Source organism: Typopeltis vanoorti, chromosome 2 (assembly GCF_054136105.1).
Source record: "Typopeltis vanoorti isolate ZY-2024b chromosome 2, IOZ_Tvanoo_1.0, whole genome shotgun sequence".
Classification (NCBI taxonomy): Eukaryota; Metazoa; Arthropoda; class Arachnida; order Uropygi; family Thelyphonidae; genus Typopeltis; species Typopeltis vanoorti.
The window spans coordinates 55,811,433-55,836,722 of NC_143550.1; the positions used below are offsets into that span (position 1 = coordinate 55,811,433).

Consider the following 25,290-nt stretch of genomic DNA (forward strand, 5'->3'; position numbering starts at 1 on the left):
GATGCATTTTCAAATTAAAATTTCCTAAATGAGTTTTTCAAATTAACAGAGGGATTTACATTGCTGTGCGTCATCAGCGTTTCTTCCCTATCTCAAAAATGCGACGTGACCTATGCAGAGCGGCTCACTAATGGTTCAGGTCTCAACTGTGTACAGCCAATGAAATGCTGGTGAACGACAGGGAATTCTGGGACGTCATGCCCTAGCTCCATCAGCGGCTGTTGGCAGCCGTCGGAATTGCTGGTTGCTTGATTGTGTGTCGAGATCTCCGCCCTTTCCGTGGGTGGTGTACGTAAGCGATCTTCCAAAATTTTACCGCGTTACACACCATGGAGTTGTCGTCTGTAGGGGAGAGAGTTTTTGCGGCAGAGTGCATACAGAAAAAACGGATTCGAAAGGTAAATCGCTATTTCGACGTATTTTGCTTTTGTGGTTATTGCATATATTTTTTTGAACGTATGTAAGAAGTTACAATTAGCCTAAGACGACTGTTTGGCCTTATTTTTAATTTAGGGCCGTGTTGAATACTTAGTGAAGTGGAAAGGCTGGAGTCCTAAGTGAGTATAATTTATACATGAATATTATGATTATTGTATTTTTTTAATCACAATCATAATTTCAAGAAATTATATTTGAAATGTTCGACAATATTACTTATCCATCCACTATATTCATCATTAGGTATAACACCTGGGAGCCCGAGGAAAATATCCTGGACATCAGGTTGCTGGAAGCTTACGAGGCCAGGTCAGTAACAAATCCGAGTACAAATATGGCGTAGTTTTAATGGTTAGCTCGTGTGGGTATCTTGCAATAATTGTCCTCATTATGAATATAGAAATTTGATGATGAAAATGAACGATTTGTCATATTAAAATTGCACAGTCATTTCTGGCGTAGGTTTTGAAATTCTGATTACTTAAATCTTCTTTGTGAAGAAATCAATATAAATCAATATATATATATATATAAAATAAGCAAAATCTTCAAACGTCTTCTATATAGTAAATCTAAATACGAAGATTTACCCGAGTCTATCCGGAGTTTTTTTTTTTGTGTCAACCAAAAATTTGCTAAAACGAAAGCTGCAAAAGTCTTCGTCTCATCTCATTTTCATCCCGTGATTAGACATAGATGGAGGTCGACAAAATTTTGTATCCTATCACCATCATGTTAGTTGCAATTCTGACAGTGACTCAGGATGTTGTAAACGGTGTCAGCCAGTGGTATGGTGAGGTTGTTTAATGTACGTTTGGGGAACAAAAAGAAAATTTGCGTTCTCCAATAATTTAAAAGGCCCCCACTTCCAAGCATGATACTGAGATGTATTTGCTGCTTTGTTACTATACCACTGGTGTTAGCAAATGATAATGGATGGAAATGTAATTGCCTTAAAGGATTTTACTTGAATAATAAAATGGCTGGCTTGCATCTAGTCTAAATCTTTTGGAGTGGATGACATCCTAAGTCCAGATGAGCACCCAGACTATCATCCTCATGATTCAGCAAGGATTACATATTTTATCCTTATTCAGAATTGTTTTTCTGAATAAGCTTTACATTTTTCACATTACTATCTGAATTATTTTAAAAATCAACAATTCACATACATACAGTGATTTGCACTTTCTTAAACGATAAAAAAAAGTATTAGATTCAGTTAAACAGAAGTGTTGGGTTAAATATTTCATAGTCTTGGAGAAGAAATATCAAACTATAATAATGTTTTCCAAAAGGTAATAAGAGAATTTAAACTGAATTGGGGAGAAAATTTTCACTTATCTTGCTACAGTTGTAAGCAAATAAATTACTTTTGATCTTCAGGTCATTTACTTGCATTAGTTTGTACATCAGCATTGCAATGTGACAAAGTATTGCCAAGATCATTTGTTAGATGGACAGTTTGTTTTCAGTTATTTTTGAAATAATGGTTATGAATTAAAACATGGAAATTTTTACTCTGCACAAAAATTAAAATTGTGTTTGGGCAATGATATTTTAAAAATTAAGATTTCGAAGGATAAATCCTTGTTTTCACTTCAGAAGCTAGAGGAGAAACTAGATCTACCAACTTAAATTAGCTGTATAAGATTTAAAGAAATATTTTGTTCTTCTGGGATACTTACAGTTGGTTAATGGGAGTGGAGTTCATTATTCCTTGAATTCATTCTTAATCAGAGCTGTGATGAACACAACTTTCCTGTATATGACTAACTGTGGCTATTATTAAATGTGAAAGCACAATTTTTAATTTCATAGGCTATCCTAAATGTGCCAGTTAAATTATTAGATCCTATCATATTGCAATTAACCACCTTACTGGCCTTGATGTGTTTACATGTCAATAAATACATGGATGCAAAGTATCCATTATAGTTGGAATAATATGGATGGTATGGCTGTTTAGGTAGTTAATTCGACATTTAACTAACTGAAATGTATGTGTGACACCAGATTTAACATTAAACCATCTTCCTGTACTTCCTTTATTTCTAACTGCTGACTTAGAACTTAAAGACTAAGTGATTCTGTTGTCTATTTCCATATTTAATTAATCTTTTAACTTGTAAGAATAATCTTTTGATCTTGGTTGTAAGACAGTTGTATGTATGTAAAAATACATGCAGAAGCCAGTCTTTGAAGTAGTTGACCACTCACCTGAAAAAAGTGATTTAAGTGGAGTTAAAAATTTAAGAGATGCTATTATCACTCTTTTATATTCTTCATTTTAATTAAATTAAATAAGATGTGAGTAGCATTCTGTAGACAGAACAAGTGCAGATAAACTGTGGTAATAGAGGATGGTTTGGCATTGAGTGGCCTCCAGCAATGAGTGCTAGTACTCCATGAGGATGTAATAAGATGGCTGAAATTGAACTTATTTTTATGTTAACTGGTACATAGAATTGTACTGCAAAATATTAATTTCATTGGGTACTCAAGTGATGAGTACCTCTTATGCAAGTTGAAAAAAAAAATAATAAAATGAACAAAAGCTAACATATATTATAGCAATACATATTTAGCTTCTAAAATATGGTTATATCATTATAGTATTGAAATATGAGTACTTGACCATATCCAGTACTGCATTTTGGCAGTACTGTTTATCGATTATTAAATGTTGTCTACATGTTCCTATATTATTATAAAAGTATATAACCAAGTATTTTGGCCTGAAACATGATCTTCATTGTAACTGACAGTTCAGAAAAAGGTAAAATAACAATGATTTCGAAAGAGTAAAGCAACAAGCTAAATTGGTGTAGTAAAATGGATATGTTTGATACTTTTGATTTGAAAAGATGCCTAAAATTAATAAGGATCAACCTGTCCAAATGTTTTGATGTCATTCTAGTTTACATTAGGTGGTGTAGTACTATGCCTTTAATACTTTTTTTTTAACAGTGATCTTAAAATGGCATTTATGTAAAAGATGGGTCTTTGACAGAAAATTTTTTGTGTTCCATATAGACTCCATGCTACACTAGACCAGAATTTTGAGGGTTTTGAATTTCAAATAAAAATATTTGGCTTACTTTAGTTATAAACTTTCTTGTGTCTACTTGTTTATTTATATATATATATTTTAAGGAGTCTGAAAACTCATGATATATATATCTCATCATCAAATTCCTGACATGTATCCTCAAGAGGGTGTACGAGATATGATAGTACTACATGAAAAACTTACATCATTACTAACTTCTTATCTACAGTTTTCCCTCCAACATTATCAGATCTTATATTTCTGTCTTTTAAGGCACTTTTTACAGTATCAATCCACTTATATTTTGGTCTTCCTCTGGGTCTTTTTTTCTGCCACCCTGGCAGAGAACACTTGTTTTGCTAATCTTTCCTCTCCCATTGTGTTTCAGTGACCATATCACTTGAGATTAGCTCTGCTAACACATTCCTGGATGCTAACAATGTCAAGTTCTTTCCTAATATCCTTGTTTTTAATATGATAACTTATGCAAGTTATCTACCATTAATGCCATCTGTTCATGTCCCTAATCTTTCTCAGGACTCTCATATCTGTGGTCTGTAGTCTTTGGTCAAGTGTTTTATTTCTAACCCAGCTCTCAGATCCATAAGTTAAAATTGGCTTGAACACTGTGCTGTATACAGCTAATTTAGTGTTTTGACTAATTTTTCTCTTATTCCATATGAATTTATTCAGTTGACTTCCCACCATACCAGCTTTGTTGATTCTGTTGTCAATTTCCATATTTAATTTGCCATCTTCAATAAAAATCATGCCTAAGTAGCTGAAATGTTTCACTTGTTCTATAGGTTCTCTATTCGCAATGCAGTTGATATATTTTCAATGCTTCTGCCTATTTTCATTGTCTTTGTCTTGTTATTGCTGACCTTCATACCATATCTATTACAACAGTTATTCAATTTAGGAATCTTGCAGACTTATACCAGATTTATTTAGAAGTATTACATCATCTGCATGAAGTAAAAAGCTGAGATTAACATTTTCAGTTTTGATATCAGGTTTAACCACCTTACCGGCCGTTGCGGATCAAATACGCATCCGCATACGCTTCGTATCCATCACATATTTCATTGTTATAACAATGGTATTACAATTTTAATAAGCACTTCGCATCCATGATAAAGTGAACGTCTATAGACGTCTTGGCCGGTAGCGTGGTTAATATCACTTTCCTTCATTATGTGATCTATATAGATAATGAATAAAAGAGGGGAATGACGTACATCCTTGTGTGACACCAGATTTAACATTAAACCATGTAACTGCTGACTTAGAACTCAAAGACTAAGTATTGGTATTGAAGTATAGTATGTGTATTTTTTTTTAATGTTACAAGTGCAAATTCACCATTAACACAGTCCATAGGTGAGGCTATATACATTATTGCTGATATACATTATAACTTGTTAAAAAGCTAAATTCAATCAACTTTTTTGATCCTAGCCATTCAAATTGACCAACTTTTTTCTCTGCTGAAGTCTTCTCATTTCAGGATAAGAACCTCTAGTATCTGTTATAATTAATAATGTCTCATGAGCTGATTGACTAGCTATCAGCTCTGAAGATATTCTCTATATAGCAAGCATAACTGTCATAAGTCAGCCAATACAGGCAAGGATCAAGGTAGAATCCTCTGGTGCTAGTCACCACTAGGTGAAAGATGAATTTTATTGCTTGATGCACATATCACCTTGTCAGCTGGAGGTTTAAAGGTGGACAGAGGTCAAATGTTTAAAATGGTTTTACAGATTAGCTGCTTTATAGGATATTACACCAAACATGGTAGTAGTAGTAACAGTGAGTTTCTCAGGTTGAGTAGCAAATCTTACTGCTGCTATTCTGTATGCTACATATGGCTTAGCAAAGAATCCGCCATCTAAAGAGCAAGTGATTTATATACAAAGAAGAGTAAATTCTTACTTCAGAAATATGCACTATTTCACTCTTAAATAAAGTGATTGTAATCTGCAAAGCTGCATCTACTTTTCTTAACGAAAAGCATTTGCAGCTATCACTACCATCTCACTCTCCCATTTATCCTTTCTAAAACTGTTTTTGTCTTGAAGGTGAAATTTGTGTATATTTATTATCTCATATCATTATGTAGAATTCCTTTTGCCAAAAATCTTTCTCTGTTGCTTTCCTAATGGTATAAACAATTCTGAACTTTCTAATTGCCTTTCTTTAAATCTTAATTTTATCTATTTTGTCTGGATTTCCTAATAACTGAAACACTGAGTTAGACATGTGAACACATTCTAAGGATGGGTTTGCAATTTATAGAGTTAGTAGCTGGATGGGTGAAAAGTAGCATCTTGAGCAGAAATGGTCAAGGAAGCTGTTGATGGATTTTGTCAGGGAATGGTTAAAGGTAAATGTTAGTCCAGGGAGGGGGAGTGGATCTAATCCTGTCTGGTGATTTGTGTATTATGGAAGGTAGGTTGATCTTCCTTTTATGAGAAAGAAGACAAACCTGTTTTCTTAGCATTTGAAGGTGACCTGGTTATCCTCACAATACTTGAAGAATATGGAAATTGGTATTTAAGATACTAGTTGTAGATCTTGAAGCTTGGGATATTTGAGTATTGCATGGTTTTGTCAAATAGTAGGAAGGAGTGTATAGTCATCAACAAAATTATGGATAGGATTAGTTATGCAATGTCTAGTAATTAAACCCTTTGTTCGAAAATGGATGGAATGGGTATGAAAGCCTTCACGGCAGCGAGAACTTCTGTAACTTGCTTAGAGGTGTTTGAGACAGAAGAGTGGAAGCAGTAGTCTGATCACAGAAAGTAGTTCAGGTCCTACTTGGTACCTGTGTAGTGCCAAAGTCAACACCACTAGAATTAGTTTGGGGGAGAATGTTGTGTGAGAGTGGAAGCTTGTACAAAATTATGGTACAATTTTACCAAGAAGACAGGTGACATCTATTATATTGAAGAACTTGTTTTTGAATGATCAGGGAGATTGGAGAGTATTATTGGATATTTGGGTTGGTCGATTTATGGTTTGCATCAGATCATTGTTTATAACAAATACTTCCATTCATCTAGCTTGATTACTGGAATTCGAAAAAAGGATAGCCAGTCAGTTGTGGATAGTAATTCACCAAGAAGGTGACTTCACTCTTTGGGTAGCTGGATTGCATAAGGAGTTTTGGAGGAAAGGTGAAATGGAATTTGGAGATTAGTAAACACAGCAGATGATTCTGGCATCTGGTGTTGGATGTCTGTAAGATGCATATTACTTATGTTGCATTTATGCCATGGATGTTGGCAAAAGGATGTAATCTCCTTTATTTGTATGATTTTTTAGTATTTTACATATTTTGTTTGACTTGTAAGTTTTTAAAGTTGATTTTTGTGATTTGTATGTTTCATATCCTTGGATTCTGGTTTTCTGATCCAGACATTAAATGCATCATTGAAACAATTAGTATAGAAGCATTCATTCTACAAATAACATAAATTGTCTACATGGAAATCTTTTTATAGAATTTTTATCCCAAATTATTGAGCATCTTCTGTATGATTTGAAAAGAATTGCAGTACAAGCACACATGACAGGATTAAGGCTTAGCAGTGTAGATATTGAAAAGTACAAAATAGTTATTGTTGAGTAGTGTTAAGCAATACTGCTCCCCACATCAGTGATTAAATGTAGTCTGAATCTGTTCAAAATTATGACAGTATAAGGAAGAGTGGATGTTGCAAGCAGTAGTGAATAAGGGGATAGATAAGTAAGGGAATTGGGCATGAGCAGGTGTGGGGAATTGCAACCAATAATTCACATGAAGGACTGGTCATAGACCTAAAAGTGAATTGCTGCAAATGTCAGGAGTATCAGAAATAAGGAAGATGGTTTTAAGTTTATTTGCCCAAAAATTGTTGAAATAAGTGAAACATACAATAGTTTCCCCCATACTTATCTGCAGGGGATACATTTTAAGACACCCTGCTGATACCTGAAACCGCAGATAGTACCGAACCCTATAAATGTTATGCTTTTTCCTATACAAACTTACCTATGATCAAGTTTTTAATTTATAAATTGGCACAGTAAGAGATGATTAACATCAATGACTAATAACAAAATAGAACAATTGTAACAATATACTGTAATAAAAGTATCTGATTGTGAATGGAATCTTTAGCAACCTCAGCATATGTTTTTATTTTATTTTATGAAGTTGAGAACTTTCACCTTTTTTCACTTAAAAGGAATCTCTTTCACATATTCCAATTACCAGCATCACTACTCTTGTGCTTTGGGGTCATTATTAGCTACTCAGAATGGTGTGCAATTTAAAATTTATGAATTGTCTATTACTAAAAGAAAGAGCCATACGGCTTCATTTTGCAGATGTAAAATTACATAGACAAAGTGGATATTAGATCCAACATTATTTTAAAGCCGAAAATTTGTAGAAGCTATTAAAGTTTCGTAAGTTGACCTGAGAGCTTATGAGAATACAATCCTTGGCATCCCCGAGTTGCCTTAGTACCTAAGGCAACTTGGGGATTGTATTCTTGTAAGCTCTGTCAACTTGCAAAATTTTCATAGTTTCTATAAACACCCAGCCATATTTTTGGACTGAAGTTGACAGCAGATAGCGAACCTGTGGATGGGGGTTCGCTATCTGCGGTGGGGGGGTGGGGGGGGGGCTACGGTAGTTCGACCACAGATGAGAAGATCCCTGACACTTCTGCATGTGGCAGAAGATGAATCCATTCCGATAATAGGGTAATCAATCTGTTTCATGGGATGAGTATTTATTGTTACATGTCAGAAAATTAGCTCTTCTTTTATGAACATTCTAGTTTTTAAAGTGGTAACTATTTGGCTTGTATAACAGTTGGAAAATTTTATATATAAAGAACGTGAGTTTGCATGTTGGTGACAAATTTGTACATCCTTTATTCTTTTCTTCCCTTTAACATGAATTGACTTTTGCACTCTGCCAGCTACAGTTCTCTCAACTGTAGACAGACTATAGTTGGATAAGGATGATATCCTGATGGGAATAGAAATCAAAAGATATGATGTTTTTTTTTTTTTTTTTTTTTTTTTTTTTTTTTTTTTTTTTTTTTTTTGAGGATAGACAGCACAAAAGAAGGGAAGTGTCCACAGAAAGTGGAGATGCAAAAGGGAAATGGTAGCAGTGGTTCTGAGGCAATATGGTGAGGTAATTAATAAGAAGAGAAATTTAGTTTGTTATTGCCGGGGAATGTGGACGGTGGTGGTGAAGAAATGCATAAGCAACTTGGGTTAGTGAAAAAAAGGAAGGGTTGAACGTTACGAGTGATTTCAATTATGCTAATAAAGATCAGAATGAAAAGATGTAGATCTTTTGGTATAAGAAAAATGAATTTCGAGAGAGTGAGTGTATTTTAAGTAGCATGTGAGGATCAGAACAATCATTTCATTGGAAGATGTGATTGTGAATGACGTGTCATATTTCCCTTCAGTTGGTGAGAGGTGATCAGGGTGGTGAAAACATTTTGTGAAGAATGTACCATCTGAGAAGTGCAGATATATACTGACTTCAAACTGTAGTACCATTGTGCTGAATAATTAATGTAACCATTCTCTAATATGCTGAATGTTTGCAATGTCTTTAGGTAGGAGATGAATTTTGTTGCACATTGTGAGACCACCTTCTTCAACCTTCTGGTTCTGTCCACTGCTGGGCAAAGGTTTCCCCCATGATTTTCCAGATCACTTGGTTTTCTGCTTCTCCCATCCATCTCACTCATGCAGTTTGTTCCAGTTCATCTCTCCATCTTCTTCTCGGTCTTCCTCTTTGTCTTGCTCCATCCATTGGTCTCCACTCTGTTGTTTTTCTAGTCCATCTCCCGTCACTTCACTGCATCTGGCAATATGGCCAGCCCATCTCCACTTCGCCTGTTTAATGTATTTTACAATATCCATGACACCTGGATAAGATCTCAAACATTCAAAAAAAAGATCTCAAACATCAAAAAAAGAAGTATGATAAAAAAAAAAAAATGTTATTTTTAGCATACTTCTTTCCATGCAATGTTGTGTTGTTCTCAGCTTTTTGTTTAGGGCTTCTATTAAAGTCCATGTTTCTCCTCCTCCATATGTTAGGACAGGAAGTATGCACTGGTCGAAAGCTTTCCTTTTTGACTCATAGGGATGTCATCTGATAAGCCATCCATCCAAGGTGAATTCTTCGTTCAATCTCTTTTCTTTGGCACTCCTCAAAGGATAACAGTTGGCCCAAATATACATATGAAGTAACTTGTTCTATTTCATGGTTTTTAACTTTGATAGTTCTATGGTTTATGTATTTATTCATCATTATAATTGTTTTTTCTCTATTTATTTTTAATCCAATTTCTCTTCTTCGTTTAGCTGATTTAGCCTTTCTTCCAGATTTTCAAGATTATCTGCTATCAGGACAATATCATCTGCAAATTTCAGATGATGCAGCCTTCCCCCATTTATGTTTATTCCTTTTGTTTCCCAATCAAGGCTTCTAAAGACTTCCTCTAGTGCAGCTGTAAATAATTTGGGAGATATGGTGTCGCCTTGCCGGATGCCTTTTTTCTGTTGGAAACTTTTCACTGTTTTTATATAATTTAATTACAGAAGTTGCATTATTGTAAATATGTTTGTGTTTCAATATATGGTTTTTTCTCAGTTCCCTGGGTTTCAAGTGCTTTTAGTGTTGCAGCTGTTTTAACTGAATCAAATGCTTTTTCATAGTCTATATAGATATAAATAAACATAAGGGTTTATTGTATTCAATTGATTTTTCAATGAGCTGTCTTAATGTGTGAATATGGTCCAAAGTATTGTAATTCTTCCTAAATCCAGCTTGTTCATAGCATTGCATTCCCTCTAGTTTAGATTTTATTCTATTATTTATAATTTTTGTGAAAACTTTATATATGGTGGGGAGTAGGCTTATAGGTCTGTAGTTTTTAATTTCTTCCTTATTGCCCTTTTTAAAAATTAATATTAGAAGTGAATTGTTCCAATTTTTCTCTGTTTTAGGCATTATTGAAGAGTTTACTCAACTGTTTGATGACAGGGCTTCTTCCCAGTTTTAAGAAGTCTACCATAATTCCATCTTCTCCTGGGCCTTTCCATTCTTCATTTCCCGCAGTGCCATTTCCACTTCACCTTGTAAGATCTCGGGCATCATGTTCTTCCTCACTTGAGTAATCTATAGATGATTCTTGGATGTCCTGGTCTTTGTGAGACCACTGCCTTGTATTTTGGAGGTCTCAGGTGACATGAAGGAGTTCCATGTTTGGTCTCTAGAGCTGGCTTTCCAGACTATATGAAAACGAAAAAATACAGAAAGATATATATATATATATACACAGGTATCCCTTGCTTAACGCAGATTTGATTATCGCGGTGAAAATAATTGCGGCAATCTCTTGATATACGTGGCAAGAGTTTTGATTAATGCGCCTTTAAATTTGCCATGAGTCTGCTAGCCTCATGGTCATCCAAATTCTCTTAATGATCTGTGTGAGAATGTGTGAAAATTTTATTTTTCCCACCAAATACATTATTGTTACAACCTATGGACATGGGAGTCATTGCAATTTTCAATGCCTGTTTTCTTAAAAAGACATTCTCAAAGCCAGTAGAAACAACAACAGGAGAAAATGCAATTACTCTCCACGAATTTTGGAAAAAATGTAACATTAAACACACAATTGAGAACATTCGTGACTCGTGGGAGCAAGGGTCTTCTAGTTGCATGAAAGCTGTTTGGAAAAACCTTCTGCCAGAATGTGCTAATGACTTAGGTTGTTTTCAAAATCCTGTGAACAACGTGGTCAAAGAAATCGTTGCAATTGGTGAAGACCTCAGTTTTGATGGTGTTGATGCAGAAGATGTTAAAGAATTATTGGATTCAAATTCAAAAGTTTCAGTAACAACGATCTTCTTGAAATTGAACGGTGCACATATGAAGACAACGAACAAATGGAATGTGAAGATGAGGTTCCAAAGGAAATAACAGTCAAAGAACTGGATGGAATATTTCGCAGTTTAGAATCACTTAAGCAGCAAGTAATAGATATGGATCCAGATGTTAATCGAAGAATGCTTGTTTGCCAAGGTCTAGAGAGTCATTTTGCTTGTTATCATAGAATTTATGCTGATAAGAAAAAAACTAAAACTGTTCAAACGACTCTTTATAACTTCTTTTGATTAAAAAAAAATGCAGTAACTAATGTAGGTACAAGTATTTATTAAACATTTACTTTGCATTAATTTTTTATCTTTCCTAAAAGAGTACCATATAAAACGAGCTATTAGTACAGTAATCGATCAGGGACGAATTGTACTTTTTACCATTGATTATTAGATTTGATTAACGCGATTTTGATATATGCAGTAACATTGAGGGATTAATTAAACACGTTAATCGAGGGATACCTGTATTTAAAAAAAAAAAAAAACTCTTTAACCCACTCACAATACTTTGTGGCATATACAGAATATGTAGACCACATGGAGATTCTGTGATTATCCCAATTTAAAATTTTCAGGGTTTCTGATATTAGACTAGTGACACATTGGCAATATTTTTTTTTGGCAACTACAAATTTGAATTCCATTTGTTAGTAAGTGTGGCATTTCTTCTTTTTCCCTCTGAATATGCTAATCTCTTTTGAATTAAACCTATAGTTCATTTCTATACAAGAAACAGATCTTGCATTATCAATACAGCTTTTCATTGATTCCTTTTTTAAGCAAATTATTACTGCCACATATAAAAAACTTAAATTATTATTTTGAAGGGTTTTTTCCCACTTGATTATACTATAAATTAAAGATGCCAAGAACTTATTCTTGGGTTAATCCTTTATCCAAGTGTAAGCAAACTAAGTTTGCATGTATAGTATCTTCACGACTGGGCTACTTGTATATAGAGGCTAACAATTTCATATCAATTGCCTTTGTATCCCATAATACAAAGCACATCCCCTTTCAGGTGTGTGTATAATGCTAAGCATTATGGAAAGGGCCACTACCTAGACCAGTTTTGACCTTCGTTGACTTCTCATCAGTGGGAGCCAGATCTTGAAGACATGAAGGTTGAAGTAATGCAGAAATCATATTTCCCATATATAAGCATAAAAAGGTGCATCATCTTATTAAAATACTAAGGCAATTGATGTAAAGTCACTAGCCTGTATATAATGCAAGTAGCTGTAGTCACAGAGTTACTTCATGTGCAAACTTTTCTTACACTAGGATATAGAATTAAACAATTTATAGGATAAAATAAACTTGCTGAAGACCGGGAACAGTTATGACATCATTAGGACTGTCATGAGAAATGGCTAATAAATATTTAATCAAAAATGGAATGAGTCCAACTACCTATCATTGTATGAGGTTTTTGTGTTTAAGTTTGGGTGTGACAGAATTTTCAACTTTCTGATTATAACACACCATTAGGCTATTTTATAAATGATTTGTCCCATCATTTCTTCTTCAAAGCATTAAAGACTCTTCTTTATAAATGAGATTACAGAAGAACTTGATTGTTTGGCTGAGTGGATAGCTTTCAACTTTCCAGCCTATAGGCTGTGGCATTGTTTCTTCTGTAGGTAATAATGATATTTTGCCTAGTGTGAGACTCCCATTCTGCTTATTTGAAAGCCTGAAATAACTTCAAGTACTATATTTATACCTTTGATAAGGGATTATAAAAAATAGTTGTAGATATGCCACCTATGAGAACACTATCCTAGAAAGATTAAAGTTTTGCTCCAGCAATAAATTTTCTTAGGAGTTTCCAGAATTTGGTATGTCAGTGTTTTTTATACTAAATAGAAATAGACTCAGCAGAAGCATTGTTCTACAATCATGGGTTTTAAAGCCATCATTCCCAGAACACCAACGATTTCATCTTCCCTTTCTCCTTGACATTAATTTATAAGTTTTAATATAAAAAGTACATTCCACGCTAGATGGAATCCACTGTAGCGTGAATACATTGGGAAGAACATGGCTTTGTGAAAGTCTTGCCTTAGTAATTTACTAATTTTTTATAGTGACAATTGAGTTAGATATGGCTGAAATTTGTGAAGGCATGCTAGGTAAACTGAAGCAATGGCAATGTATAAGTGGGTTGCTAATAGCAATTAGAGTAGTACATGGAGCAGAATTAAGGGGAATGCAGGTGATGATTAGTAGTAGTAGTCTACAGGAATTTGTTGGCTGTTTAATTGTACACTAATAAAATTAGGGGATGATTATTATGTGAAAAGGCTATATTGTTAATAATGGTAATATAGAGATCCTAGGATGATTTGACTGGCTGTTTGGGCAAAAGATAATTTTCTATTTGTTTTGTTTCAGGTGTAATTTTATGCTTTTCTCAGCAAAAATATTTGGAGTAAGAGTTTTACTAGACAGAAAAAGGAGCAGATCATAGATTTTAGACCCCCCTCAAGCTGTATATTGTTGTATACTGTATATAAGCTGATTGAACTGAACTTCAAGAAGTTGATCTGGGTCAACAATATTGAGTTGACAATAGTTCAAATAATCATAATATAAATCATAGAAATAAAGTTAATCCCTCTTTCTAAGGCTTTAATAGGATCATGTGTGAACCAGTGTGATTTTCTGTGTCTTTGAGGATAAAGAAGTGATAGGAGGCAGATGACCTCATAAGTTTGGAAGTGTCCCTGTGAGGCTAGATCTGAAGATTTTTGGGTTACATAATTTGGCTGATAGGTGGAAAAGAGGAAATATAATAGAAATAAGTTACTAAAGGGGTTTTATAGGAAAGATGTAGAAATTATGCAATACATGACAAGAGAAAGAACAAGGGATCATCACCACTAGAACTGCATAAGTGGTTAGAAAGAATGTGAGGACCAGCATGTCTTTGCGCAGAGAGTAGTAAATGAGTTGCCGGAAGTAGTTCAGTTCATTGTCAGTAAATAAGTTGGTGTGATGACTTGACCATCACTAACTAATTTTAACTTCCTATTATGAATTTTGGGATTTCATGGAGATGCTTCTTAAGCAGTTTTCTACTAGAAAGAATACATTATGCAAGATTTTAGGCATACCCCCCCCCCTTTCTCATGGACTCGTGTTTACAAGAAATAGCACTATAAGCGTGAGAAGATTTGTCCAACTTCTGTTAGCTAATGCATTCTTGATGTCCTAAGTATACACTTCCTGATCTTTTCCACCTCATTCTGCTGCCTTCTCAGAGTTTTGTTAAGCATAGGCCAAAGCATAAGCTTGCCTAAGTATTTGGCAATAAAAACTGTCAGAAAAAAATTTTAAATGCCTATAGCCAGCCAAAATTAAAATAGTCATATATTTTACTGTATTTATAATAAGATCATTTTTTTAAAAATATAAATTAATTTTTTTTTTTTTTCTTGAATGCATACTTGCATTTCTTTTGGGAATCTCAACAGCAGTCCCTTCATAGCCTTGTTTTCTTAGCATTCTTACTCAGTTACCATGGTCTCTGAATTTTATTGGCTCCAAAAATTGGAACTGTGAATTCTTTATGGAGCAAACTGAATTATTTGAGAAATATACACTATTGGATCAAACAGTTTTATAGTTATTTTCATTTTCAATCATCCTATTCTTATTTAAGAGGAATCGTACATTGCAATTTTTTTTTTTTTTTTTTTTTTTTTTTTTTTTATGTAGATAAATTTATTAAACCCAAAACAATGGTAACAGGTAGATTTAAATCTATTTATTTCCTTCCATTTCAGTTTAAATTCTAGGCATTATAATCACAGAAAAGTAGATAAATTTCTGAATGTTACCCATAAAATAAATCTTGAATAGTCTACTGCAGCGCTTCCCAAACTGTGGGCCGTGGCCCCCTTTGGGGCCGTTAGTTTTGTTGAGAGAGGCCGAGAAATAATGAAAATAATTTGAAAATGTTTTAAGACTGTGCGTCATGTCAAATGTGTATGTAAGATGCTAAAAATGTAATATTTGCATTTGATTTTTGCAATATTCGCTGTGTATGTTTTGTATTGAATATAAATACAATAAATATTATAATAACATATATCTATATTACGATTTTTTTTCGAGGGGGGGGGGCGTGAAATATTTTAATTTTTCCAAGGGGGCCTTACATCCATAAGTTTGGGAAGCATGGTCTACTATAATCAACCTTACACATCTGCCAAAGAACTTAAAATCAAAGCACATAGTTTCATGGTATACATAAAGAACTGTGTACTCCATTTCTTTATGATGTGGAGACTTGGATTACCAAAAAAAAAAGGCAAAATCACAATTGAGAATTTTGTCAAAACAAGAATTGTTTGACAAAAATGAAGTAGCATGGTCTGAAATGAAATTGATAAAATTAATTACAATATTCCAATAATAGCAAGAATCAAAGAAAAAAAATTGTAATGGTATGTGAACTTTTTAGAATGTCTTCTTGAAATACTTCCACATTCTCAAATATAGAGTAAATTGCAGAAAGATGCTTTCAGGAAGACTAAGAATGAAATAGGGAAAGTGATGAGGAATCAAGCAGATGTTGTAGCTTTACAGGAAGACTTGAATAGTATGAGTGGGCAACAGTATGGAATTGTTAATTCAATGTTGCGAAGTGTAAGGTTTCTGAAATTTGGTAGAATAGAATGAAAGAAACGAGGGTAAAAGAAGTGATGAGTGATTCAAGAATAGCAGTGTCAGAGAATTGTTTAATTAGAATCCATAAGGTCATCTATGAGAAAAATTAATTCATGCTTTGGACAAGGAGGAAATGAGTAAGAGAATTAGTAGTGGTTGTTGGGACAAATGATTAAAGTGGACATAAGGAGAATGCAAGGAGGTTATTGAGGAGAGTGAAAGATAACAGTATAGTGGGAAAGGTTGTTGTGTGTTGCTGAGATATGTCAATGATGAGTTGAGCCAGGATCATGAATGGTATGCTGGCAGAGCTGTGTGAGGAGAAGGGAACACAGTTTGTGGATGTATGGTATATATTTGAGGGACGAATGGAATTACACAGATGGGATAGATTGCATTTGAATGGCTTTGGAGTGAGTGAACTAGAAAAACTGTTGATATATGGAAGTGCAGTGTGATGAAAGCAAGAGACTTTGAAGTAAGTGGTGAAGTGAAAGGTCAGGAGAGTGGTGCTGAAGAGACTAAAGTGCCTGGTAATAGAAACAGTAGTAGTGGTGTGGGATATGAAGAGAGAGAGAGAACAGAAATGCAAGAGGCAGGGGGGGGGTGGCACAGGAAAAGTGGATGTTGGGAGTAGCAGTGAATGTATGTATGGGAATGATCAGCATAGAAATGGAATAGATTGGGATGTGAGTGAAGTAGTTGAGACCAAGCAGACATGTAAGTGGTAATAAAGGTGATTGTGCAAGGGCAGGTGTGGTGGGAAATTTACAACCAACAAGTGGTGTGGGTAGGACTGGTTATAGATCTAAAAGTGAACTGCTGTATTTATTTACAAATGCCAGGAGTATCAGGAATAAGGGATATGAAATTGTTTCACTGAATTTATTCACCCCAAAATTGTTGGAATAAGTGAAACATGGTTGAATGAAGATATCCTAATGGGAAATGGAAGGTATAGTGTTTTTCACAAGGATAGAAAGGACAAGGGAGGGAGGGCTGCTGATGATAGCATGGGAATTGCATAAGATAGACACGGAAATGGTTTTGAAGCATTGTGAGGTGAAAGTTGAACAGAAGAGATATATTTAGTTGGATATTGCTATAGGCCAGAGAATGTGGAGGGTGGTGGGGATAAAGAAATGTATAAGCAAACTTTGGTTAGTGAACAATGAAAAGGTGACTATTATACATGATTTTAATTATGGCAGTATAGATAGCATTTGGAAATAAGGAAAATGAATTTCTCGAATTCTTGAGAGAACTGTCTACGGTATGTAAAGGAAGGCATGCAAGGATCAAGAGTTTTAGATCTGATTGTTTCATCAGAGGATGTAATTATGAGTGAGATGTTGCACTTCTCTCCAGCAGGTGAGAGTGATCATGAAGTGATGACATGGATTTTGGCTAGCTATATATATATATATATATATATATATATATATATGAAGACTTCTGTGAGGAAAGGATATGTGTGGAACCACAAGACTGGTGATTATGTCAAGCTTAGAAGACAGCTCGGAACTATAGAATGAGGAGTTGAGTGGTAAGAAAATGCTGCTTGGGAACTACAGCATCAATGTGTGAATGTATTCTGAAGGTCAAAAGGCTAAATAAGGTAGGTGTAAAATGGATGAATGAGGGGATTAAGCATGAAATCTGGAAGAAGGCACTTTGGAGATAGCAGTAGATGAATAATGGTAATAATCAGTTGCATGAAGAGTATAAAGCGCAGCCAAGAGACTGACTCAGTTGGCAAGAATAACAAAAGTGCGGTACGAACAGAAATTAGCAAATCAGTCTAAGAAAAACCCTCGTGAATTTTTTCGATATGTGGCAAGTAGAAGGAATAATTATAGTAAGATGCTGTTAATGGATGAAAATGGGAGATTGGTGTCTACTGCTGAGGACATAGTCAAGGTGTTCAGTGAGCAGTTCATGAGGATGGTTTCCTCAGTGTGAAATCAGCAAGCAGGAGGTATATGAGGAGTTAAGAAAGCTAGATGTCAATAGGACTTGACACATCTTGATGTGTCTTGGCAATGTTCCAAGGAGTTAGCATCAGCCTTGGCACTGTTTACCTGTTTAACAAGAGTCTCGCAACAGCACGTCCAAAAGAGTGGAAAGAAGGCAACATTCCACTTCACAAAAGGTTTAGGTCTTAGTGATAAGGCTAAGGCAACAAATTAGAGGCTGATCTATATTTCTTGAGTTGTACAGTAGTTAAGATATTGGAGAAATTGGTGAGATATAGGAATCAAAAGCGGGTTGCTAACAGTGGTATTCTTTTGTGCTTCTCAGCATGGATTTTAAAGGTAGGTTGCGATTTACAAACATGTCTACTATAAGAAGGTGATGAGTGTATTGGACAAGGGGCATATACAGTGGTATGCTTTGATTTTGCAAAGGCTTTTGATAGATTGCTACACCACAAGTTGGTCGCAAAACTGAAGCAAATGGAATTGGATGATAAACTAGTGAGTTGGATAGGTGAATGGCTAGCAGATGGGCATCAGAAAGTTGTGTGAGGGTGGGGTCACTATCTTGAAAAAGGAAAGTCACTACTGTGCTGCAAGAGGTTTAACTGGTGATATTCAACTGTTTGTAGATGATGCAAAAGGAGAGTGATGAGGAATCAAGCAGATGTGGCCTTATAGGAGACTAATAGCTTGTATGAGAGGGCACTGTCAATTCAATGTTGCAAAGTGTCAGATTCTGAAATTTATAGGTAATAATGTAATGTAAAGTATATGTTTATATGGAAAATTTTGGAGGAAGGTCAGGAGATAAGAGACCTTGGAGAGGTGGACAAGGATCTGAAATTCAGAGGTCACATTACAAAAGTTTTGAAGACATCACATCAGATTATGGCAGTGATGTGGAGGACCTTAACTTGTAGAAATAATCCATACAAGGCCTTGTATGGATTATTGTATACAGATTTGGCCCCCTCTGGTTTTCATGGTGATGAGGATATGTTAGAAAGTGTCCAGAGAAGACCTAAGATCGTAACTGGTCTTTGGAATATGAGGAGATTGAGGGAATGTAGTTTGCAAAATCTTGTGAATAGGAGGAAGAGGGGATGTGAATGAGACTGTTAAAGGGTTGTTACCAGGTCAATGTGGAAGAAATTTTTTTGTAGAATGGGGGGGAAGGAGGTAGAATAAGGGGACATAACTGGAAGTTGTATAAGGAGGGTGTGAACAATTACAAAGAGTGGTTGGTCAATGGAATGCTTTGCCTGGCATTGTGGTGACTGCAGATACATTGATTGAAGCATGGCTTTGTGTGTAACAGTGTTTGCCTCCCACGATGAGTTTTCAGACTCCATGAAGGTCTGAAGTTAATAATAGAAAATGTGAACATAACTAGATTACACCACTACAGAAATGAAACTTGGTAGTGGAGAAAGTTAGGAAAAATTGCATGAATAATGTTTTTAAGCTTAAAAATGATTAATCAAAATGATCAGATTTGACTGAAACAAAAGCCCCAAATGCTTAAGAGCACTCTGACTGCTTCAAAAAGTTCAGTTGGCATATTACCCTTAAACAGTCTCATTCCACAGGACTCATTTCATACACTGATGTCAGAACAAGCTTGTCATGTTTGCAGTCCTTGAAATGAATGTTTCACTACATAAATCATCTGTAATGAAAAGTTGGTGTATATCAGTCTGAATATAGAACCAGCAGATCAAGTTATGAGCACTTCCAGTTTCTCATAAGAGGCTAGTTTGTAAACTAGGTCAGCAAATGCAGAAGTGTCTGGTGAATGGTTCAGCTGATAAAGAAGTGCAAAAAAAGAAAGGAATGTTTGGCTAAGAGAGAAGGAAAAATTAAGGAGAGAGAGAGAGAGAGAGAGAGTCTCGTATGGTGATTCTGTCATAAAAGGTATGATTGGTAAGAGTGACAAAATCATGCTTTTCGGGTGCAAAAATTAACGATGTTAGTGAGGCTATTAGAGCGCAAAAAAGGTAAAGTGAAAGAGTTGCTTGCTTTTCTTGAATGAATGATTTGAAAGAAATATGGTATGATATGAAAGAGTTACTGCAAGTAGCAAAAGAAAAGTCTGTTGTGATATGACAGAATAGAGCTGAGGAGGGCATAATAGCATATGAGTATATAGTTGGATGCGTCTATAGACCAAGGGATATAAACGATGATGGGAATAGTGTTCATCAATGCAGGAGAAATGATGTTGAATTTGTGGATGTGTGTATGGAGTGAGTTTGATGGACAAAAGGACTTCTACAGGAAGGATGGTTTGCATCTGAATGGATTTGATGTTCAGAGTCTGGAAAAAAAAAGTGTTGTTGAATGATGTGGGTGAGCAAAATCAGGGAAACTAGAGTTTGTATGGGTGGAAACTGTCAAGCTGATACACGGATGGCAGTGAGGCAGTTGTGTGTAAGGATGGGGAGAATCGGCATAAAGTGTCAGGAAAGCATTCGGCCTAAGAGGCTTTTGCACTTTATGTACAGTAATGCCAAGGGCATTTGGAACAAGGGAGAGGAGTTTTTGGCACTGGGCTGTTCATCCTGGCCAAAAGACATGGCTGACAGAAGATGATATAGTTAGTGGGATAGAATGTGAAGGATATAGTGTGGGTATAGAGAGAAAAGAATGGAGGAGTATTATTGATGATAGCTGATGAACTGCAACCAAAGAGTATTAGTTCAAATGCAGACCATGAAAAGAGCACATTTGAGGCCATCTAGTGTCAGATAGTTGCTAGCAGCACAAAATATTATTATTATTGTTCCGGGAAACTCCAAGGAGTCGACAGACTCATCGAGGGAGGCCCTGACATGTCAAGAACAACTATTCAACATTCACACAGTATCTATCATACCTTGCCTTGAACTCATTCACGGTCGTAGCACCCACAACAGACTCTGGAAGCTTATTCCACTCATTTACCACTCTCCAAGTAAAGAACCTAGCTCTAACACCCTTGTCAACCACGCTCTTGCCCAGCTTCCATGCATGGCCCCTAGTCCTCCCACCACCAGTCATATTTTCAAAAATATCTTCTGGATCAATCTTATAAAAACCCTTCAGTAATTTGAATGTCTCAATCATATCACCCCTCCTTCGCCTATCGTCCAATTTCTGCAACCCACAAATCTTCAACCTATTCTCATAAGGTTCATTCCACAGACCTGCTATCATCTTGGTCACTCGTCTCTGGACCCTCTCCACTTCCTCCCCATCACGAAGAAACCCTGGTGCCCATAGCTGGGCACAGAAGTCCAGATGGGGTCTTATCAAGGCTCGATACAGAGGAACAACAACTTGTTCGTCTCTGCATGTTAAAGTATTTTTCAGAAGCCAAGTGATTTGGTGAGCTGTTTTAGTTACTTTTGCAATGTGCCCCCTAAACTTCAATTCCCTATCCACCAACACTCCCAAATCCCTGGCCTCATCAATCTCCTGGAGTATGGTTCCACCAATGCGATATACTGCTGCTATTCTTTTCACCCCAAAGTGCATAACTTTACACTTTGCCACATTAAATTGACATCCATTTTTCCTAGCCCAGTCCTCCAAACTATCCAAATCATCCTGTAAAATTTTGACATCCTGTGCACTCACAATTGCTCTACCCAACTTTGCATCATCAGCAAACAAGTGAACACTTCCTCTCAGATCCTTTCCAATATCATTGATGAACAAATTGAAAAGCAGTGGTCCAAGAACAGAGCCCTGTGGCACTCCACTAGTCACAAGATGTCTTTTAGACTCCACTCCTGAATAAACCACTCTTTGATATCTCTCCTTCAACCACCCTCTTATCCATCTCACCAACCCTATATCTATACCCATCTGCTCCAGTTTACTGATTAGAGTTCCATGTGGTATCCTATCAAAGGCCTTGGCAAGGTCCAGTATTATTATTATTATTATTATTACGGGCAACTCCAGGGAGTCATTAGACTCATCGAGGGAGGCCCCAAATCATATTCATCACAACTATTTGACATTCATACAGTATCTATCATACCTCGCCTTTAACTCATTCACTGTCACAGCATCCACCACAGACTCAGGGAGCGCATTCCACTCATTCACTACTCTAAAAGTAAAGAACCCAGCTCTAACACCTTTACTAACCACACTTTTGCCCAGTTTCCATGGATGTCCCCTAGTCCTCCCACAACCAGCCCTGTTCTCAAAAATATCTTCTGAATTAATTTTATAGAAACCCTTCAGTAATTTGAATGTCTCAATCATATCTCCCCTCCTCCGCTTATCAACCAATTTTTGCAACCCACAAATCCTCAACCTGTTCTCATACGGTTCATTCCACAGACCTGCTATCATCTTGGTCACTCGCCTCTGGATCCTCTCCACCTCCTCCCCATCAAGAAGAAACCTAGGTGACCAAATCTGAGCACAGTAGTCTAGATGGGGTCTTATCAAGGCTCGATACAGAGGAACAATAACCTGCTTGTCTCTGCTCGTCAACGTATTCTTCAGCAACCAAGTGATTTGATGAGCTGTTTTGGTCACTTTTGCAATGTGTCCCCTAAATTTCAATTCCTTATCTACCAACACTCCTAAATCTCGTGCCTCATCAATTTCCTGGAGCAGGGTTCCACCAATGCAGTAAACTGCCGCCAATCTTTTCACCCCAAAATGCATAACCTTACATTTTGCCACATTAAACTGACATCCATTCTCCTTAGCCCAGACCTCCAATCTATCCAAATCATCCTGCAAAATTTTGACGTCATCTGCATTCACTATTGCCCTACCCAACTTTGCATCATCTGCAAACAAATGAACTGTTCCTCTCAGATCATTTCCTATATCATTTATGAACAAATTAAACAGCAGTGGTCCAAGAACAGATCCTTGTGGTACACCACTAGTCACAGGCCGTCGTGTGGACTCTACTCCCGAGTAAACGACTCTCTGATATCTCTCTGTCAACCACCCTCCTATCCATCTCACCAACCCTATGTCCATTCCCATATGCTGCAATTTACTGATTAGAATTCCATGTGGAATCCTGTCAAAGGCCTTGGCAAGGTCCAGTAGAATCACCGTAAACCCATTACCCTTATCCAGTTCAGCCGTCACTGTGTTATAATACGTGAGCAAGTTACTGAGGCATGACCTACCCTTCACAAAACCATGCTGTCCCCGATACAGTATCCCATTTTCTTCTATCCAATCTTGTATTTTCCTCTTGACTATTTTCTCTAAGACCTTGACAATGATTCCTGATATGCTAATCGGTCGGTAATTTACAACAGCAGTCTTGGAACCACCTTTATGCAGTGGAACTATTTTCCCCTCTTTCCACCCGCTCGCGACTAACCCAGACCCGAGATTCAAATTAAACAAAATGGTCAAGGGTACTGACAATTCTTTAGCTGCTTCTCGTACAACACGAGCTGGTATACCATCCAATCCCACAGATGTATTGACATTGAGGTTATGCAATAGACTACTCACCTCCACTTCATTAACCACAATTCCCGTATAATCTACTGGTTTATTCGTTTCTGCAATGTCACCACCTGGATGATATACTTTTGCAAAGTGCTCACTCAGTAACTCAACTATCTCAACTGATTCAGTTACCTCCCTACCATCGGCATTCTTTAAAATCAATCTGCCATGTACATTTTTCCTTTTACTTGCTACATATCTAAAAAACTGTTTAGGATTCTCTTTAGCCTGCATGGCCAATGTTCTTTCGTAATCCTTTTTTGCTTTTCTTACCACACTCGTCACCCTTCTGGCCTGCGCTTTATACCGTTCATGTGCCTGCCGGTCACCCTTCTCCTTAAATTCCCTCCATAGTTGTTTCTTTTTTTGCAACTCAAGCTTAATGGTGTTATTCATCCATTTAACCCCTACTTGATTTATTATTCGGACTCTAGGTATACAGTCAGCCATTGCTTCATGCAAGCACTTCTTAACTACCTCCCATGCACTATCAACTTCTAGTCCTTGCAGTTGTACATGCCATGGCACTGAACCAATCAAACTCCTAAGTTTGTCATACTTTCTAGCCCGATAATTCCACATGTACCCTGTCTTAATTGAAAATTCTACACCTTTAACCACCTCCCAAGTTAAGACCCTATGATCACTCTCACCGATTGGTGGCAATGTGGTCATATTTGTTACAGCCAAATCCTCAGATGTAATTACTAGGTCAAGCACTCTCTGACCCCTAGTATTTTCCATTACATGCTGTCGCAGATAGTTATCCCTTAATAACCGCATAAAATCCAGTTCATTCCTCCCGTGTGTCCTCTCCTCACTCCAATCAATGCGACCATAGTTGAAATCTCCCATAATAATCACCCTCCTTCCACCCATTTCTTCTATTTGCTTGTGCATACTGTCACCACCATCTTTTCCATCACCTGGTCTATAGCAGCACCCAATTGTATATTTAGTTCTGCTAGCCACAATCTCACACCAAATGACCTCAAATGTGCTCTTTTCTCTATCCTGCAATTCAACTTCTATTCTCCTTGGCTGGAGCTCATCAACTATCATCAACAATACTCCTCCCCCCATTTTATTCTCTCTGTCATTCCTGAACACACTATATCCATCACATTCAATCCCACTAGTTATATCATCTACAGTCAGCCATGTTTCACTAATACCTATAACCTGTGGTCTGGAAGTGCCAACCATGGCCAAAAACTCTTCCTTCTTGTTCCTAATACTCCTAGTATTAGTGTATACATGAATTTAAGACCCCCATTAGCCCCAACCCTACCTTGATGCCTTATATTAACTATCCCACTCAGATTTGTTGTCCTTATTTGCTCTGGCATATTATATTCATTCTTACATTCAACTGCCTCCATAAGGACTGTATCTCTACTCCCCCCCCCCTAACAAATCTAGTTTCCCTGAATTTGCACATCCACTACATTCAGCAACACTTTCTCAAGTCTTCTTACACCGTAACCATTCAAATGCAAGCCATCCATCTTATATAGATCCTTTCGCCCATCAAACTCACTCCACACATCCACAAATTCCACACCGCTCGTCATACATAACCCACGCATAAAGTCATTTGCAATTATAGCCCTCCTTTTAAACATTTCACTGTCATACCGTGGCAAAAGACTAATCATTCTAACTCTCTCACTCTTT

General features: G+C 36.3%; 1 protein-coding gene across 1 annotated transcript in view; it reads left to right on the forward strand.

Annotated features, from left to right (window-relative positions):
• Positions 1–233: 233 nt before the first annotated feature.
• The window catches only part of LOC150109050 (uncharacterized), a 55,690-nt gene continuing 30,633 nt past the window's right edge, over positions 234–25,290 (forward strand). Inside the window, exons 1-3 of the mRNA XM_090405121.1 lie at positions 234–398; positions 514–557; positions 682–747. Of these exons, the coding sequence (XP_090261247.1) occupies positions 330–398; positions 514–557; positions 682–747 (179 nt within the window). The 5' untranslated portion in view covers positions 234–329. The remainder of the gene's footprint in view (positions 399–513; positions 558–681; positions 748–25,290) is intronic.